This window comes from Bidens hawaiensis, unplaced genomic scaffold, assembly GCF_021521415.1.
Source record: "Bidens hawaiensis isolate Kalapana, Puna unplaced genomic scaffold, B.hawaiensis_p1.1 tig00001960_1, whole genome shotgun sequence".
In the NCBI taxonomy this organism is placed as follows: Eukaryota; Viridiplantae; Streptophyta; class Magnoliopsida; order Asterales; family Asteraceae; genus Bidens; species Bidens hawaiensis.
The window spans coordinates 1,578,141-1,597,559 of NW_027491108.1; the positions used below are offsets into that span (position 1 = coordinate 1,578,141).

Below are 19,419 nucleotides of genomic sequence, written 5' to 3' on the forward strand. Positions count from 1 at the left end.
TCTTTTACTAATATGTGTTTTTTATTTTTTTAGGTCTAATGGTTCATATATGTTATATTATTTCTTATTCATTGCATTGTTTATTTATAAAATATTTTCTTTTTATGTTATAGACATAGTTTAACATCTTTTGTAACATTTGAGGGTAAAAACCTATGTCAAATATTTGTGTTGACTGAATGCATAGTTTATATTTTATATTGTTTGTTGATATGTTTTCCACCTGTGTATAACACGGGTTATTATCCTAGTATTCAGTATACCAAAATGTTTTATTAAGAAATTGAAGATTATAATGATAATGATGGATTGAGTTATTCTATAAATTCTAACAAAAACAAGAAGTATAAGAAGTCATAATTAATTGAAATGTGTTAAGTGGGAATCAAATGAAAAATTGTATAAAAGTAATGGTATATATATTTTATCTCTCTACATGCAAGTCACATTTTAATTCCCTAATTATTTTAAAACGTTTGTAACATTTTCATATGCTATTTTTTTCAAAAAAAAAAAAATCTCCATAATACAAGTGTTTTCTTATATTTAATATGAGTATGATTTTGTTATATAAAAATTAAAATAAAAATTACATTATTATGTCTTTTTGCTCACAATTGTGTTTTTTTCGTCATTGTGTCTTTCAATTCATCAATATTGTGTTTTTTTTAAATAATAATAACACCGTTGTGTAATAATAATATGTAAATATAACGATAAAATAACAACAAATTATCTAATACCTAAAACACAATTATAAATACATATTACACAATAACCTGAAACGTAAAACATAATGACGAATACATATAGCACAATGATCTGAAGCATAATACGCAATGGTGAATACATATAACACAATGACCTGAAACGTAAAACACAATGTAAACCTCATATTATACAATGACTTGAACGTAACACACAATGAATGTAATACTATTTTCTCAAAATAAGTGAATGGCACATATCAATCCCGAACAAAAGACCATGAACGTATTACACAATGACTACAACAAAATGATAAGTAGAAAGCCAAATATTAAGCACAAAGGCAATGATTAACAAAAAGACACAAGGACAATTTGTTTTAATTTTTATTTTTAATATGAGTACCACTTGAAAAATACAATGACCAAAATCTATAACATAATGTATAGAAAAATCTAATTAAAAAACACAATAAACAACCAATAACACGATATAAAAAACCCACTTATTTTTATTTTTATATAACAATATGGTATTCATATTAAAGATAAAAAACATTTGTTATTACAGTGAATTCGTTTTCTAAAAAAATATCGTATGAAAAAGTTTTAGACATTTTAAAATAATGAAGTAATTGATATGCATATTTGTATGGAGAGAGAATGTCATCTTAAATAAATATACATTTATCCTCTTATAATTAATTTTTATTTTTAAATTAATCTCCACTTTGAAAATATAACATCAATCAGCTTCTCATTTTCGTTATAATATGTATTTTAACCTTATCCTAATAATTATATATCAACATATTCACACTAATCTAAACATCATGTAATATTATTGTGTTTGGACCTTCAAAAAGACCTTTATATATCACACTCAAAACCCACTTCTCCATCACTCTCAAAAAATGGCACAAAACGAGGCTGCCACCGTTGACCCCACCACCGGCGGAAGCTTCTCCCGCCTTCTATTTTCCGGCCTTGAACCCGAAGACACCATCACTCTCAATCACCACCCGAATAACACCACCGTCTTCACATTTTCATCCGATAAAAAAACACCCAAAATGCTGTCCTTCGGTCCAGATTCCAAACACCCTCAGAATCCCAACACCACCGCCGGCGATGATAACAACAACAACAACTCATCATCGCCGATGACAATCACCACCACCACCACCAACTCACTTTCATCTAATTCCAGTGTCAGTATCAGAAACTTTTCATTTCATTAATGCTTTGTCATATAAAGTCATTTGTTTTTTTATGATTAATTTTTTGTTTTTTACTTTTTTGTCTTTTTTTTAAGATTAAAAAAATTATGGGGTGTGATTACTACCAACCGGTGGTTGTTCCAACTACTTGTTTAGCCACCGCACTGCCGGTGAAGACCACCGGCCGGAGCAATAAAAAGACGAGGACTGAAAACAGTGCCCCTCCAGCTAGCCATGCAAAGGTCTGATCTCAACATTAATTCAAATATTTTGAAATAATAATTAATTTCAAAACTTGACCGACAACAACATTAATTATTTATTTGTCTTTATTTTTTTGATTTTGATGGTTTGGGAAATTGTAGGTGAAGAAGAAAGAGAAGCTAGGAGAAAGAATAGCAGCACTTCAACAGTTGGTGTCACCTTACGGCAAGGTTGGTTGGTTTTTTTTTATCATTATATAAAAAATATTTTCAATTTAATGCTAATAATTAATGCTTTCAACATGATCAATGATACCCTTAACCTTTTATTTTCAATTTTCATGAAATAAAACAAGTATTCGCACACGACACGAAATAATTAAGTTTTGGGTTAATATAGTATAGTATATTAAAACAAGTCTGATTAATGAATTGGTTAACTTAGACACGCCTCTGTAAGTTTATGAGTAACAATATTAATTAATAAATTTAAGAGAGTGTTATTTAAGAGTGTTGAAATATAAAAGTTTTGATTTTCTTTTATTTCTCACAAGCTGCTAATTTTTTCATGATTTTGATGGTCACCGGGGATAAAAAAACTTTCTCATGTAAATGTAAAATGGAACATTATTGTTTTATATTATAAAATCTCGATAAACAAAATTGGGCTAAATTTGTACTAATATTAATTGTTTAATAAAACACCGTTATGAGAATGTGTGTGTAGTTGGGGTTTGGGATAAGTTCAGGCCCCACAGTATGGATGTTTGAGTGACTTCGTAAAAATCGTCATATGTCTACTTTGACCACAAGTCAAATTCTTATCAGCTGTATCAGTGTATTGTACTAATTTTCATTTTGAAACGTATTTCGGTTTGACCAGAGGCCAAAACATGCTATAAATACTTATAAATATTATAATAGTCTTTTTAGTCTAATAAAAGGATGATTTCTTTATAATTATTATTGTTATATTATTATATTAACATTACAATTTACAAATAAATAACTTCTGTTGTCCCCATTTAAGAAGAGTTAAAATAAATATTAAGATAGCAAAGAAAACATATTGACCAAAAATTTATAATATGCATAACCTTATCTTTGCGTAATATTGTTACAAAATCACTAAATGTTTGTAGGTTTTATGCCATGGACTAAAATTACATTATTTTAGTAAATACAACCAATTAAACTTAACACGTCTTACATAGGATTTAGGCAATTTAATTAACCTTTTACATAATTGTAAATAAGAGCGTGACATGTCATGTGTTAATAGTTCTCATAAAAAGTCAAATCACACAAAAGATGTGATTAGATTAAGACATCTCATGTTCTTATTGCTTGAAAACTCGAATGACGTATAAGAACATGTCATATAAGATTAAAAAGGTTTAATATTGTCTAGCTCGTGTCGACGAGTTATTGCTTGGCTAGTTTATCGTCAATAATATGCAGAGTCAAATGCTAGCTTAGCCTTTTGGTGAAAAGTCTGTTTTTATTAAACTTGTTGGTCAAGATGAAAGTGTGCATTATTTTCTATAAAAGTTATACAGGATTTTTTATTTCACTGTTGCTTAAATATCAATTAGGCTTGTGCACACAAAATTGTGTGGTCTTTTTCACTTAGGCCTTAGCTACAATTTAAGATTAGTTTTAGTTGTTAAATACTTCTGATTTCTAAAGTAGATTCTTATGTAGGCCTCTGCTTGTGTTAATTGATGTTTTTTAGAAGTAATGTGTTGACTGTTTTTGTAACTCACGCATTACAGTCGGACACTGCATCGGTTCTGCACGAGGCGATGGGCTATATAAAATTCCTTCAAGAACAGGTGCATGTCTTGTGCTCTCCGTATTTGCAGCGTCTCCCGCCCGCCCAAAATGTAAGTGTCACTCTACTAATTATATACCTCTTTTTGTTTATAAATCTTATTGATTGTTTATTTATTTATTTTTTTGCTTTGTGTGGTCCTTAGTCTCTTTTCACATTTTAAGCATACCTCTTGTCAAACAACAAACACGATGTTTAACTAATTTGGTAATCGATAGTCAAATATGAAAGCCGTATTACATTTTTGATATACTAACGACCATCAACCAAAATTCATTCACCAAAATCCTAATGATACGATTTAAAGCAATGAAGTAGAAAAAGACATGTCCTCAATATCATTTTTGTTAGGGTTTTAAACCAAAGAAATGCAATGAACTTGTGTATTTTTTATTGCCATGTCATGAAATGGACTTTAATTTCGTTATCCTTTTATGCAATTGACTAGGGATGAGCTCAGCATCATACTAGTACCGACTGGTACCGGTCCCAATTTTCATAAAAACTCGGTACTCGTTCTGGTTCGGAACTGTAGGCAAAATTCGGTAAATACCGGCACCGGTACCGATCAGTAGTGATCCCGAATTTCCCAATCCCAATTTTCTTAAAAACTTGGCACCGGTACCATTTGCTCATCTCTAAAAGTTCGTTTCGTGTTAGTGTAAACTTTTGTTTATTACTTGGATAAAATATGGTTGATGATCTGTTACTTGAACAGGTAGGAGAAGAAGGTGGAGTAGGAGAAAGGAAGAAGGATCTGAGGATCCGTGGGCTGTGTCTGGTCCCTGTTGACTGCACCCTCCAAGTGGCAGAAACTAATGGTGCTGATATGTGGTCACCAGCCATGGTCAATCGTCATGGTTCCTCAGCACTGCACCAATGACTGAACCCACCTGACCCAACCAAAATGAACCAGTGTTTTGATGCTAAAATGCCAGACTTAACTGCAGAAAAGCAGACAGTAACTGTAGATCATGTTTTTTTTTTCTTAAAAAAATTGTAGTTTGAAAATTCTTTTTGGGTAGTGGATGTGAAAGGTGTCTGGCTCCTTTGGAGATGGTCATTTTGAGTAGTTTTTGATATATATAAAAAGGAAAGATTTGATAGTTTACCATCACCATTGCACTACTAACTGTTTCACTTTCACATAGCAATATTTTAATTTTTTAACTGTAAGCATTCCTTGTTGAACCGCGTGATAAAGTTTTATTCCGACTCATGGTAGTGTCGACTGCGTCTTCTTATGTGTAAGAGCATTCTCATTCAACCCCTCATATTATGTGAGGGATATTTTTATAATTTAGAGAGTGATTTAGGGTGTTGTGAGTGAAGAGTTTTTATATTTTAGAAAAAGTAGTGATTTTTCTGTATATTTGAAAAGTTATTGTTCATCCCCTATAATTTTTTAATATATTTTGAAAGTGGTTGTGAGTGAAGGAAAGAGAAAAGATATAAAAAGTATTATTTAATTGAAATGGAGAGAGAAAATAAAACGAGTTTTAGTGTAATTTTTTATTTTTAGATAGAGAGCGGGATGAGAATGCTCTAAGACCTTGGTTATGTTGTTTGTGTGACACCTTTGCTAACTAAAATGTTGCATGATTTTTTTATAAGCCTTCAAAACTTGTGATTCGGCCAATTGGTAAGTTGAACTAATGAACCACAAGTGCTTCCTGACAGTGTTTGCACAAACATATGGCATAAGTGCATAACGCTGGAATTGTCGATTGTAGTCATTGCTGAAATAATCTATTGTTGGATTGCCCCGTGTATGGATATAGGCGTATGGTTTGGTTAAGGCATCATTTACAATTGGCATTGGGCTTTCTTCGTATGTTGGTTTTCCCCATTAAAACGCTTATCTCATACACTTCTTTGAGGAAAGGTGTGTATGGAGTTATTGTGTTGCGTGGTGGCGCTAGTGTGATTATTGGGTAAGGAGTAGTGTGAGGTAGGTTTTGAGCAGTTTGAGTAACTGAGGTTATTTTGCTCTTAATAATTGATGTGATGTTTGTTGTCATGCTTTATCAGAAGAAAATAAGGAAGCAATGCTTAGTTCGTTCGGACACGGATGGCGCTAATGTAGAAGAATTATCAGATGAAGACTTGATCTTCGATAATAGCTTCCACAAATGACTTTCTTCTCGTCTATCTTTGACAACCGTTTTTAATCATTTGGAACCTACAAACCAGATGTTGTTAGCCTCGCCATATAAAAGGGGTTCTTCCTATGACCATCATCCGATATGAGAATACATACTAGGTTTCTCAACTGAAAATGAATGATGAAAAGCTAAGCACAAGCGAGAGTGTGAGTGAGTGAGTGAGTGAATAAATGATTTAGCTCATGGCAATGTGCTTATATACCAGGAATTAAAAATTTGATATCACTATCACATGGCGTGATCTCCAATTCAGGTATCCATAATTTGATACCGACATTTTTAATTCTATTGGAGAAAATAGAACATTCTTTTTGTCATGTTGTACTATTTCTGCCATGTAGGTATAATAGAATCACAAACAGTGTTAACCCGAACCAGCCATGTCAAATTAGGTCTTGTGGGACGAATCCACTCTTTTGGTTTTAATAATTTCTGTTCGGTTAAACCAGGTAAACTAAATTCACACTTTTAACTCATTATAAAATCAAGAAAACCTAACCAAGCAACCATAGAAACCCGAAACTCAAACCGATGAACACCCTTCTTGTTGAAAACCATGCCTTCGATTCAAAACAAAGCCGGAAAGGAAAAGACAACCAAACCGAAATAAAAAGCCGTTAAAGAAAGAATTCTAATTGATTTGGTCAGTTAGGAGGGACCGACTCAAGTAAGTAAAATCCGAAAAGGGGAAGAAGAAGATCGATAACACAACAGACTGCAAGCGCGCCAAAACTAAAATGAGTTTGGATTCTGCAAAATCAGCACCTTCCAATTCCAATTCCAAGAGAAGCTTCAATTCAACAAACGGTAATCAATCTGGCAAGAACAATAATAATAATAATTATAAGAAGAAGAGAGTTGGAGACGGTGGACAGAAAACCCTAGGCATGGCCTGGGGTTCCAATTCTCGATCATCCTCTCATTCTTCCTTTCGTAGCTCACCTTTCACCGATTTCGGCAGGTCCTTTAATTACATCCTCCTTAATAGTTTATCTAATTACATTTCCTGTATTTCATATTGTTTTAAATTGACGTGGTGGATTTTGAAAACAAATGAAATGACCTAAAATTTTAAAATTAGGTCATGAATTGATTGTGTCCTACTCAAATTTTAAAATCAGAGAAGTAATTTTGAGTGTTTGATGAACAAGTTATGCATATCCAGTTGTTTTAGGCTGAAAATAATCTGTTTCTAATTATAAGTTGTTTTCAGTAAGCTAGCTGATTATATGCTATAAGCATACACTGTTTTATATATTGAGAATGATGAGGTTTCCTTGGCTTTAGTTATATGGAAGTGAAGAACAGGAAACTACATGAGCAGTTTGACGCTGAAGCTTCAACTTCATCTCATAGCGGTTCTGGTGCTAAGAAACCTATATTTCACGGGGTTGCTATTTTCGTCGATGGCTATACTGTCCCTTCTAGTCAGGTTTACATTTTTTTTTAGTAATTTCAATGTTATTTATCTATGTGTACCATTAGTTGTGAAAGCCGGAAACTTTCAGGAGTTGCGTGGGTACATGTTAAAGCATGGAGGAAGGTTTGAAAATTATTTTTCAAGGCAGCGCGTTACTCATATAATTTGTAGTAATCTTCCCAACAGCAAACTCAAGAATTTGAGGTCCACGCCTTATCTAATAAGCTTATTCTGTAATTTTTTAATAAACACTTTTTGTTACATTTTCTGAAAGCATATGACTGTTATTATTGGTGATAAATGTTATAGGTCTTTTAGTCGTGGGCTTCCAGTAGTGAAACCTACATGGGTGTTGGATTCTGTTGCAGCTGATAAGCTGTTAAACTGTAAGTTCTACTAGTTATTTTAAACGCAAATGTCATAAAGTAACACATTATTAGTTATTTTAAGGTACATTGTCTTTCGTTTTTAATGTGTAGGGGTTCCATACCAACTCGACCAGGTAGCTAGTGAAGCTAACAACCAACCAAAGTTGTCAGCTTTTCTAGGTTCGAGAAGCAACCCGGTACCTTGTGATCTTGCAAATGCTCCTAGTACTTCAGATATTATTATTTCTGAAGTAGGTGACTCTGCAGAAGATATAAAACAACCCAATCAAGAACTTGAATTATTTGAGCATGATATATGTGATGAAGCAAAAGATGAGGAACCATCTTGCAGTAATAAACGTGAAAACAATGCTGTTGAAACAAATGATGACAGCTGTTATTCAGATATTCAAAATACTACAGAATCTTTATCGGTGATTTCAGGTTCTACTGACAAGGGCCAATCAACTTCTTTTGATCCAAATTTTGTAGAGACTTACTTCAAGGTAGGTTGAGTGATATGGTATTAGAATCATTCATTAGTTAATTTATCATCTTTCGTTCTGTCTGATTTCCAATTTATTAAGAAAAAAACTGCACGTAGTAGAAGCAAATCTACTTTTTCTTGAACTTTAGCAACCCACTTTAAGTTGATGCAACATCTTATTGGCCATTACAGTGTGTACATGCATAAGGCATGCGGCATTTGATGTGACATTTTCTAATTGTTTTTAAATATAATTTTCTTTAAAAGAGATAGTCAAATGTGTGAATACTTTGTTTGCATAATCATGTTTTTGCATGTGTCAACTAATGTGGCGTCTGGCATGCATCAAACGCATTTTCTGAGCAAAGTGAAAGCAAAAATAGAAGAAATGAAGTACAAAACTATATGCTATATCTTCATTTGTTAGTTTGATCTAGGAAGTTGATTTGCTCACTTCCCAATCTGATTTTATATTTTCAAGTTGTAGTTATCACTTCTATAACGCACATCCAAACATCCACCTTGTGAAATGAAAGTGAATAAATCTTTAGTCATGCTTTTTACATTTTATGTTATTCTTATTGCTTTTTTTTTTGGTGCAACAGAACTCTAGGCTACACTTTATTGGTACTTGGAGAAATCGGTATCATAAGCGCTTTCGTAATTCAGCTGATGAGTTTAGACCTTCAAGCTCCATCAGTGCTTCATCTACATGTCAAAGAAATACAATTCTTCATATTGACATGGTATTTCAACTCTCTTTACGTATAGGGTGGGTTATTTAATCTGATAATCTGCACAAAATAGAAGTGAACTTCAGATTTTTTTCACACTTTTAGCCACCAACTTTAAACTAGGGGCAAAATAGAAATCAACTTGGCAACTTAGATTATGTTACTATTTTTATTGCAATTACATTTTTTACTGATTGTAGCAACGAATGACCTGTTTAACTGGTTGCATGTCATTTTTTTGCTGGTTTTCAGAGAGTGCTAATGTGACATCTTATTTGTCATTTTAGTGTATATGTGTTTAACCGGTTGCATGTCATTTTTTTTGCTAAATTTTTGCTTTGACTTCAACAACTGCTTGGCATCTTATTTGTCAATTTAGGGTGTGTGTATATATGTGCCCATCGAGCGTGACATCTGCTATTTCTTTTAGATATACTTTTTAAGGAAAATATAATTTTTTTGTAAATATATTGATTTTTTGACTTGCTCACATAAGCATTTTTTGCACATGTGGCGTTTGGCATCATGCCAATCAGTGTCACATCATTAATTTGCATGTAAAGTTGAGTAAAATGAGGCTAGTTTCTGTTTTGTGTCTAATTTGAAGTTGATGGCTAAAATCGGGGGAATAAGCATAAGTTTATTAGTATTTCGTGCAATTTTCTCTATTTTATCTAAATATTAACTACATAGCAATATTTCAACTATCATACTAAATAGTAGTATTTATTTAAAAGATTTATATATGTAATAACAATATTACTTTCCAGGATTGCTTTTTTGTATCAGTTGTAATCCGGAACCGCCCTGAATTATGGGATAAACCAGTTGCTGTTTGCCATTCTGATAATCCTCGTGGTACTTCTGAAATATCGTCAGCCAACTACCCTGCACGAGATCATGGTTAGTTGAAGTATTTCATCAATCTGCTAGTTTTGTTGAACCCTAAGTGGCGCATTGTGTGTTTGCAGGAGTTAGAGCTGGAATTTTTGTCAGAGATGCTAAAGCATGTTGTCCTCATCTTGTTATTGTTCCGTATGACTTTGAGGCTTATGAAGAGGTTTGTTTACCAATGCCCCCTATACTATTTTTATTATTAATATATTCATTTATGTTCTAAATACATCAATTACATATTATCAGGTGGCTGATCAGTTCTATAGCATATTACATAAGCACTGCAACAAAGTGCAGGTTTACCTCTTGATTATAGTATTGGAGATCGCTTTATGTTATTTTGTATATTTTGAATTCATTGTTGCTGGATGCAGGCTATGAGTTGTGATGAAGCAATTTTAGATATTACAGATTTAGATGTTGATGATCCTCAAGTTTTAGCTTCATTGATAAGAAAAGAAATATTTGATACCACAAGATGCACTGCGAGTGTGGGAATATCAAACAATATTCTCATGTCCCGATTAGCTACTAGAAGTGCCAAACCAAACGGTCAATGCTTCCTTTCTCCTGAAAAGGTATGCCGAAAAACGGGTAGTTATATTTTTCATTTTATACTTAAACGTTATCATTGAATCGAGCAAGTTTCAAGTCAATTGGTTGAATGATAAAGTCTGGTTTCTGTTTCTTTAAATAAATAGAGTTGTATACCTTAATCACGCCTTTGAACTTCATAAAGTGTGAACAACTGTCATATAGTTGGTTAATGTTAATCTGTGTTTTTGTTTCAGGTGAACGATTTTTTAAAGGAATTTCCAGTTAAGGCACTGCCAGGTATTGGTCGTGCTTTAGAGGAGAAATTGAAAGGGAGACATGTTAAAACGTGTGGAGAGTTACGCATGATATCCAAGGTTTTTAGATGTTTTTGCAATTTTATTATTTTTTTTAATGTGAAATGCTATATATAAGCTGATAGTAATTTTAAACTTATTATATGCATATGTATATCTTATTAGATACATACAATGTAGTTTGTATGTAACTTTTGTTATTTCCCCCCTTTTTCAGGATTCTTTACAAAAGGATTTTGGGCAGAAAACTGGTGACATGTTATGGAATTACTCCCGAGGGATAGATAACCGTATCGTTGGCATCATTCAGGTATTACAAATAATCTTGGTTTTTATCAGTTTGGTATCTTTTTAAAAGATTTGAAGTGTTGAGAGTTACCTGTTAAACATTTTGTTTGTAACTATGAGTCTATGACAATTAGCGAAACATGTTTTGATTATATGTTTTAAAGTGGGTCCTTTTTACACTCGTTTATTTATGCAGGAAAGCAAGTCTGTAGGCGCTGATGTAAATTGGGGTGTAAGGTTCAAAGACACTAAAGATGTTAGTAAGCTAACTCTTAAAGATAAATTAATTAAAAAGAAAGAAATAAAGAAATCATTTTTATTATTGACATTTTATGATTTTAGAGCCAAGTTTTTCTTCTGAGCCTATGCAAGGAGGTATCTTTGCGTCTAAATGGATGTGGAGTGCGCGGACGAACTTTTACTCTTAAGGTTGTTTCCAATTGTTTTTTTATGATGGATTAATGTCATATGCATCTATATGTGTGTGTGTATGTGCGCCGCGTGTGCGAGCGTGCATGCGTTTTTGAGATTTGAAACTTATTAACATGATAATGTAGGTTAAAAAGAGGAAGACTGATGAAGAGCCAGCAAAGTATATGGGCCATGGGGACTGTGACAATCTAAGTCATTCATCGACAGTAGCTACTTGAATCCTTTCTAATTTGTTAATGTTTGGTCTATATATTCTGAATTGGAAAAAATAAATATTTTATCAGGTTCCAACGGCTACTGATGACGTGGATGTTCTTTACAGGATAACCAAACAGCTCTTCAGCCATCTTCATTTTGGTAGGACAGTTTGCCGAGTATTTGTGCAGAACGATGTTTAATATTTATAAACTCTTTTTGCAGATGTTAAAGAGATACGTGGAATTGGCCTGCATGTTACAAAACTTGAAAGTGCAGACAATTTTAAGCAAGGTATTATTACAATGGCATCTCATTTCTGAATTCGAACTCTTATTGACTTAATATTTCATATTTGAGTACTGATGGGTAAAACTTAAGTTGTATAATATTGTTGAAAGACACTACTATCATATTTTTGGCCAGTGCATAATATTATATTTGTTTGATCATGTGGTTTTGAAGGGAATGAAAAGAGCTCTATTCGCTCTTGGCTTGCATCTGCTTCACCATCTAAACAGAAGGAAAATAAAGGTACTTCTATAATACATATGTTGGACCTTTTTGGTTTGTAATGATATTATTTAGACCACAAGCTTGTTAACGGAGTACATATTGTAGATACAAAAGAGCAAGTTGGTGGTCCCCACCATCATCAGCCAAGAAGTAATTCAGACGTCGGTAATATTATGTCCAATCACAGTTCAGATGTCCCACCTTTAAGTGATCTTGATTCTGATGTTCTTGAGAGTCTTCCTCCTGAAATATTTTCTGAAATAAATGCTTTGTATGGTGGGAAGTTAGAGAATTTAATTTCAAAGTGCAGGTCTGAAAGTATTGGTGTTTCTTCTGCTTTGCCTGCAAATGGTAAAGGTAAACTCTTACATACAATATTAAATAAAGTGAAAGCTTATGTTTTGTTATAATAAACCCACTAAAGTTACACTAAAGGCAACTTTTGACCCATTTTCCCCTTTGATCCATTAGAAGTCGAAGACCTGTTTCGTTTTTGGCTGTTCTGTTCGATTTTATTATTTTGACCGGCTTGAGGCAATTGACCAAATCATTAATAAATCGGTTCGAATGGGGCAATTTCTTATGTATGAAAAGTTCAAAGTTTCATGATTTTGTATATACCCTTTCAAAACATTAAAAATATCCTCATATATACTCTATTGATAGTAAGTAAAAGACTTATAACTGCTTCACTGAATAAGCATACAAAACATCATGTATTGAGATGATCAACGTTTTTTTTTTTCTGTTCATTTATATAGTGAAACACAATCTTATGTGTTACAAGTAGCTAATTTATTTAATTTATTATGGATTAAATAGTTATGATACTTTTAGTGTTTTGAAATGATAGTAATAATATTAGGAAATTTAGAAAGATATATTTGGAAATTTGAACTTTTAGATTGATGTGTATAATATATACAGTTATTCTGGTTGCCACATCCTTTGAATTTCTAACATTTATGTTGATGTTCTTAGGTATTAGATCGCAGTCAGAACCAGAAACATCAGAAAACATTGCTGCTTCTTCAACTTCACAAAATATTGATATGATGCCATCATCATTGAGCCAAATAGATCCATCCGTTTTACAACAACTCCCTGAAGAAATTAGAAACGACATAACTGGCCTTCTGCCTGCACACCGGGACCCACAAACACCGTCTCATGACCATCTTGTTGACCAGGTCAAACCAACAGACCATAGCTCAAGCCACCAGCTTTGGATGGGGAATCCACCGCAATGGGTTGAAAAATTTAGGTCAAGTGATTCTCCGATACTGCGATATTTTTCCGATACGTATAGTGTGTTCGGGTCGACCAGCGGGTTATCTTCAGTATTACTAAAAAGTGTTGCTGCAAAAGAGGTATGTGTTGGTGAAAGCACCGTTGAATGTGATGACGTCATTAGTTGCTTATGCCAGCTTTTGAAAGAATATGTGGATCTGAAATTAGAATTAGACCTTGAGGAGATACACACGTGTTTTCGTCTTCTGAGAAGGTATATATCTAAATTCTAAACTATACTGTTATAAAAGAGACTGATTTTTGCTCTTTTAAATTTCATAATATCATATATACCATTCAAATAACTATAATTTATTATTACTATATCTTTTTAGTTTAATGGCTTTATGTTTTCTTTGTTGGTTGTTGCGTCAGGTTGAGTGGCAAATCTAAACTTCTCCTAGAAGTGTATAATGCAACCCTTCCACACCTTCAGGTAATATGTTTCCATATGCATGTCTTAAAACATTGTATATCAGAATGGATCGATCTTTGAGGGGGTGTTTGTGATTGATTATTAAAACTGTTTTTCTGTTTATTGTGTTTTGATACAACCTTATCTGATTGATAATTTGTTTACATAAGCAGTTTAAAGCCTTTTCTTATTCCTTTAATTTTTGTTTTGTTTTTGGATGGAATGACAGACGTCTGTGAGCGAAAAGTATGGTGGAAGTCTCCGCATCGAAGGTTGAAAATGTAATTTGAGATGACAAATGTCAAGGGTATATTTATATATATTTTTTTCTAATTAGTTAGTGTATTTAAAGTTTATTTTTGCTAGGTTTTTATTATTTTTCCATTCTGGATGTACTTCAAATGCGATGTGTTATAATTAATAGAGTGAAAGTTATATAGTTTCATTAAAATATGATTCTCAACACAGATTTTATCACCATGACCCGCCCCCTGAAAGACAGATTTTTTGACTTCCAGATCGACCTCTTTCTAAACAAATCAACGACAGGATCCCCAGACAATCAAATTCATGTTAGCACCGACTTGTAGGCTTGTAGCCCAAGATGCCTAAACGGGAAAGCATCAACTTAACACCGAAATAAATCTGCCAACTGTGAATGTTCGGGTTGGAATGGTTTTAACTATGTTACTAGGATCTGGTTTTGTTCCAACCCGAACTGGTTTAGGTTTTATAACCGGTTTGCGCACTTCTAGCGAAGGCTGAAGAGGTTGATAAACATACCTACAAATTATGCTAGATTAATTAGACACTGATAATACGACAAGCATTTCCAAAAATGTATCGGCCATTTCGAAAGAAACAAAAAGGAGCAGTTACCAAAAACCCTTGGGCTCAGGAGAAGTCACTTTCCACATGCTACAGACTAACGGTGGGATTTCATGTTTGTATTGAAAAGCCACGGGCTTTACTAGTTAGCTTAATAGCCTCAGGATATCATCCTACCGACTAATAAAGACAAGCAACATGCTCACTGTTTGCTTTTCAAGACCACTAAAAGCACTAAAACTAAAACAAACAAACTTAGTTATTATTTGCAGATTTAAATATAAAATACTGAAAATATTCAATAATAATAATAATAGTTCCCAAATTGCAAAAGTATGACATAAGTGGCAGACAAAATGACAAGTATTGGATACTTGAGATATCACAAATCAAGAAAAGAAGGATGGACATCTGCATTTTGTGTGTACTTATCAGTTAGCAGTTAAGACAGCCTCTTTTCATACTGTTAAAACAAAGTTACAATTGCCAAATTACGAATTGGGTCATTTAAAAGAATCACTTTCACTGGACATCCTTTTTATGGATTATTGCCTAGCTTGCTCTAGTTCTTTAACTTAACGCCCAACTTATTATTAAACACTGAGGCATACTAAGTATCCAAATAGTTTAAGTTGCTACATGAAACATATTTAAGAAAATTAAGAGAGTAACAATGTGTTAATTGGGTCAACCCGTGAACATGTCGGGTTGACACAAAAACAACTCGTTAAGGTAAACGTGTTCGCAGTTTCGCCTCAAAAGTGACTTGGTTAACCCGTTTAAACTACCCAAGAATTTCATGTTAGCCAAAATCGAGTGATGTTTACGTTTCAGGTCATAAATTCGCTAAGCTAATTGTCTCTCTTAATTCTTCTGAATATATATCTTTCGTTTTGCATAAATATTCGGTTATTTAAACTTAACCATCGCAATTGACAATGAAGATAATGATCATGCTCAAAGTCTCAAATCTCTCTTTGTTTTTTAATTACACATTTTCCATTTTCGTTTGAAACCATGTTATAGGATTCATATGTCAAAGAACAAATGAATCCATTAAAAATAAGCACACATCAGAAGAAATCAGGTGGAGGGTGAAATTAAAAAAAGTGTCTTCAACAACCTGTGCATATATATATTATTATTATTTTTTTCAACCCAATGTGTTATACGGGCATATAGCCTATTAATTATATATTAAATTTAGTTCCAGTGGTGTTTCTGAAAACAAAACAAAAGATGAATAGTTGGATCTAGAAAAAGCACTAGACGATAAGGAAATGAAAATACACAAATTATGAGCTTCAAAAGTAGGGCAACAGTAAACTGACCCTTAGCTACAACAAAAGATGAAACACAAAAATCATTCATTATTGATTTAAAATTAAGTTACTGTTACTTATATATGGTGCTTGCTCAACATATATGAACATCATTCCTATCTCATTAATTAATTATTCTTCAATCAATTCCGAGATGAATAATACCAGAGAATACGCCGCAGATGGTCATGAAAATGGGGAGCTAGATCTTAGCCTAAGACTATATTCACCGTCAAAACCGACAACGCCTCCTATCATGAAGATGTATGCATGCAGGTTATGCAATAGAAAGTTTCACAATTCACAAGCACTAGGAGGACATCAAAACGCGCACAGGAGGGAAAGAAACGCAATAAAAAGATACTCTACATTCACAGTCCATGGGCACTCGCACTTCATCCATACCGACCATGCAGCGCCAACCGGAGGGTTTACTGACAATGCATCCGGATATGGACCTCGGGTGATCTTGAACTGGGGAGGAACTTGTTCTTCAAGTCAGCAACTTGATGCCAGTGTTCCTGCAGATTCAGCAGACTTGGATCTCAAGTTGTAAACCAAGCTGGCATAGACATGTAACTATCTGAATCGCGATAAATTACCTTTTTCCTGTAATGCTCAAAACCTGAATATACATATATATGGGCTATCAGAGGTTATCTGCATATTGTATAGTACGTAATTTTGATGGTATATTTGTGTGTCATTGTAAATATTCCTGCCAACTATACAAACCATAATAAAGAATAAATTAATCAAAGAAAGAAATGAAGAAATGAGAAAGAAAAGAGAAGAAGTAAACGGAAGAATGGAAAATGTAAAGGAAAATTCCATCCCACATTGGTGGAGAGAAGAAAATGAAAGGCTTCCACCATGGTATAAATCGGATTTCTAACTCTTGTCCCACATCGCTAGATTACAAAACTTGTAAGCTCTTTATAAGAAAGAGAGTTCACATATAATATTCTTATGTGCCAAATCACACCCAGTAGTCCTAGCGGAGACGCGCACGGGTCGGGCGCAATTTGGCGCTTTGATGGCGCGCATCGCCGCGAGCCGCTTAAGGGCCGCCTTAGTGTTTTTGCATCTTCGCGATACGCGAAGAAGTATGCTTAAGCTTCTTCGCGATACGCGAAGATGTGACGTGAAAGCTACGCAACATTGACACGTAGCCTGACACGTGTCACGCCACGTGGCATAGCTAGGGCTGACTTGGCAACCCTACTGCAACTTTGCGATACGCGAAGATGCTCAAATTCAAGTATAAATAGGGCAGCAATCTGGATTTCACAAACTCGTCCCAAAAATCATACTTTCTCTCGTATTTCTTATATATAAGGCGATACGCGAAGAAGTATGCTTAAGCTTCTTCGCGATACGCGAAGATGTGACGTGAAAGCTACGCAACATTGACACGTAGCCTGACACGTGTCACGCCACGTGGCATAGCTAGGGCTGACTTGGCAACCCTACTGCAACTTTGCGATACGCGAAGATGCTCAAATTCAAGTATAAATAGGGCAGCAATCTGGATTTCACAAACTCGTCCCAAAAATCATACTTTCTCTCGTATTTCTTATATATAAGGCTAGTATTATACCAAGTAATTGTAACGGTACCTCTCCGATTGAAAGGAACTGTTATAACACTAATCCAAAAGCTCTACCTAACCAAGGTATGACATTATGCTATCATGTAAAGTTTCATGTCTCGTGATTATCGTTATGATTATGGGTTTATACTAATAGAAATATACTACATTATGTTTAATCTAGGTGTTTAACACCAGAAGGCTTGTTAAATATAAACTTGCAAGGTGAGACATTCGAGTTTTTGCACAACTCACATTTGCGTGAGACAACTGATTTTTCAATGCTGTCATGATGCTTCTCTAAATCCATTAAACTCATGACAGATAGTCCAAATATTTTCAAACGATTTTAAATACATTACAGTGATTAAGTCTCTGTAGACTTACAAGATGGTTACTACTGGTATTGTGGGGTTTTGTATACAAGGCTTGTTTACTGGGCTATTACACGTTACTTATTGGACAAGTGTTAGCCAATAAGTAATATGACCACAGTCACAGATACGGTCGAGTGACAAGTACATTTTGGTAATTTGTAAGCAGACAGATGTAAAAACATCTTAATGTTGTAACTGTAAAATGTGTCATTTATAAATGAATGTACTCACCAGTATTTCCTGCTGATCAAATATTTTTAAACATGTTTTAGGTGACTTGTTAGAGACAAAGGAATGATGCCTGCAGGCTTCCAGTTTAAATAAGTGGCTTGTCACCAGAATAAAGAAACATGTTTTGTAAATTAGGGTTTATCCCTATAAAACTTTTGTTTGTATAAAAAATGGGTTTTTATCCCAGTTTATGAAATAAGAATTATGGTGCTTTATAATTCTGATTAATTTTCCTAACTACGGTTCTGATGAAATATTCCGCTGCAAATTATTTTAATAAATATCGATACGACCACTCAACGTTCACGGCTCCCCTCCCGGGGTATAGGGGTCGGGGCTGTGACAGCTGAAGTGGTACCAGAGGCACTGGTTTAAGCAATGTAGGTATTTTAACAATACCAATTAAGTGTTGGGATATAAATGTACTAACCTATGTGTTAACTTTATGGATGAAATTTTAACTAAACATAAATATAAATAATATTATTTTTTTTGGAGGTCGTTGTTTTATTGTTTTTGATTAAACAGCATGAGTGAGCTTATAGAGGCTTTTGAGAACATATCGGTCAGTACGGAAGAGATGGAGACAGTAAACCCAACAACTGAAGAAAAAACCAAATGAACCAATGATATTCATTGCCCAGTCCTCGACTTCAACCCCAAATCAACCAAAAAGAAGAAAACGATATATGGACTGGAGAAAAGGAATGAGAAAACAAAAAAGAAAGGTTATGACTCCAGTACCAAAACCAAAACCAAAACCACAAATTCAACCACCAACTGAACCACAACCCCCTCCAACACAACCCATCGCTGAACTTCCCATGGAAGAAAGGCTAGGCTGATGCCTAGATCAGTGTGAGTTCTTCCAACAAATAGTTAACAACATGGGAGTAGGAACCTCAACCAACCCAAACCAAAACCAAGAAAACCCGCTTCCCCCTGATGATCTCATAAACCAATCTCAGTTTGAAGAATGGTGGACAAACGATTGGCAATTCCACACAATGACCACAAACCCGTACGCACCATTCTAGCTGGAAACTGC

At 33.9% G+C, this 19,419-nt stretch overlaps 2 protein-coding genes across 2 annotated transcripts; both read left to right on the forward strand.

Moving 5' to 3' along the window:
* Positions 1-1,621: 1,621 nt before the first annotated feature.
* Positions 1,622-5,093, forward strand: LOC143600592 (uncharacterized). The gene is made up of 5 exons (XM_077078238.1): positions 1,622-1,918; positions 2,023-2,169; positions 2,293-2,361; positions 3,906-4,016; positions 4,683-5,093. The coding sequence occupies exons 1-5, from the start codon at positions 1,622-1,624 to the stop codon at positions 4,845-4,847; spliced, it is 789 nt and encodes a 262-aa protein (XP_076934353.1). The 3' UTR covers positions 4,848-5,093.
* Positions 5,094-6,866: 1,773 nt separating this feature from the next.
* Positions 6,867-14,103, forward strand: LOC143601981 (DNA repair protein REV1-like). Its single transcript, XM_077079244.1, has 21 exons — positions 6,867-7,090; positions 7,417-7,561; positions 7,638-7,753; positions 7,859-7,935; positions 8,029-8,423; positions 9,010-9,150; positions 9,909-10,041; positions 10,110-10,198; positions 10,282-10,332; positions 10,410-10,613; positions 10,827-10,946; positions 11,104-11,196; positions 11,371-11,430; positions 11,517-11,603; positions 11,732-11,812; positions 11,891-11,963; positions 12,027-12,095; positions 12,267-12,335; positions 12,423-12,674; positions 13,299-13,821; positions 13,983-14,103. The coding sequence occupies exons 1-21, from the start codon at positions 6,867-6,869 to the stop codon at positions 14,101-14,103; spliced, it is 3,123 nt and encodes a 1,040-aa protein (XP_076935359.1).
* Positions 14,104-19,419: the final 5,316 nt, after the last annotated feature.

Excerpts from the sequence above, each read along its gene's own strand:
- LOC143600592 (XM_077078238.1), top strand. The coding sequence starts at position 1,622 with ATGGCACAAAACGAGGCTGCCACCGTTGACCCCACCACCGGCGGAAGC. Across the intron at positions 1,919-2,022 it reads CACTTTCATCTAATTCCAGT|ATTAAAAAAATTATGGGGTG; the intron begins GTCAGTATCAGA and ends CTTTTTTTTAAG. Across the intron at positions 2,170-2,292 it reads CTCCAGCTAGCCATGCAAAG|GTGAAGAAGAAAGAGAAGCT; the intron begins GTCTGATCTCAA and ends GGGAAATTGTAG.
- LOC143601981 (XM_077079244.1), top strand. The coding sequence starts at position 6,867 with ATGAGTTTGGATTCTGCAAAATCAGCACCTTCCAATTCCAATTCCAAG. Across the intron at positions 11,604-11,731 it reads GACGAACTTTTACTCTTAAG|GTTAAAAAGAGGAAGACTGA; the intron begins GTTGTTTCCAAT and ends ATGATAATGTAG. Across the intron at positions 11,964-12,026 it reads CTTCAGCCATCTTCATTTTG|ATGTTAAAGAGATACGTGGA; the intron begins GTAGGACAGTTT and ends CTCTTTTTGCAG.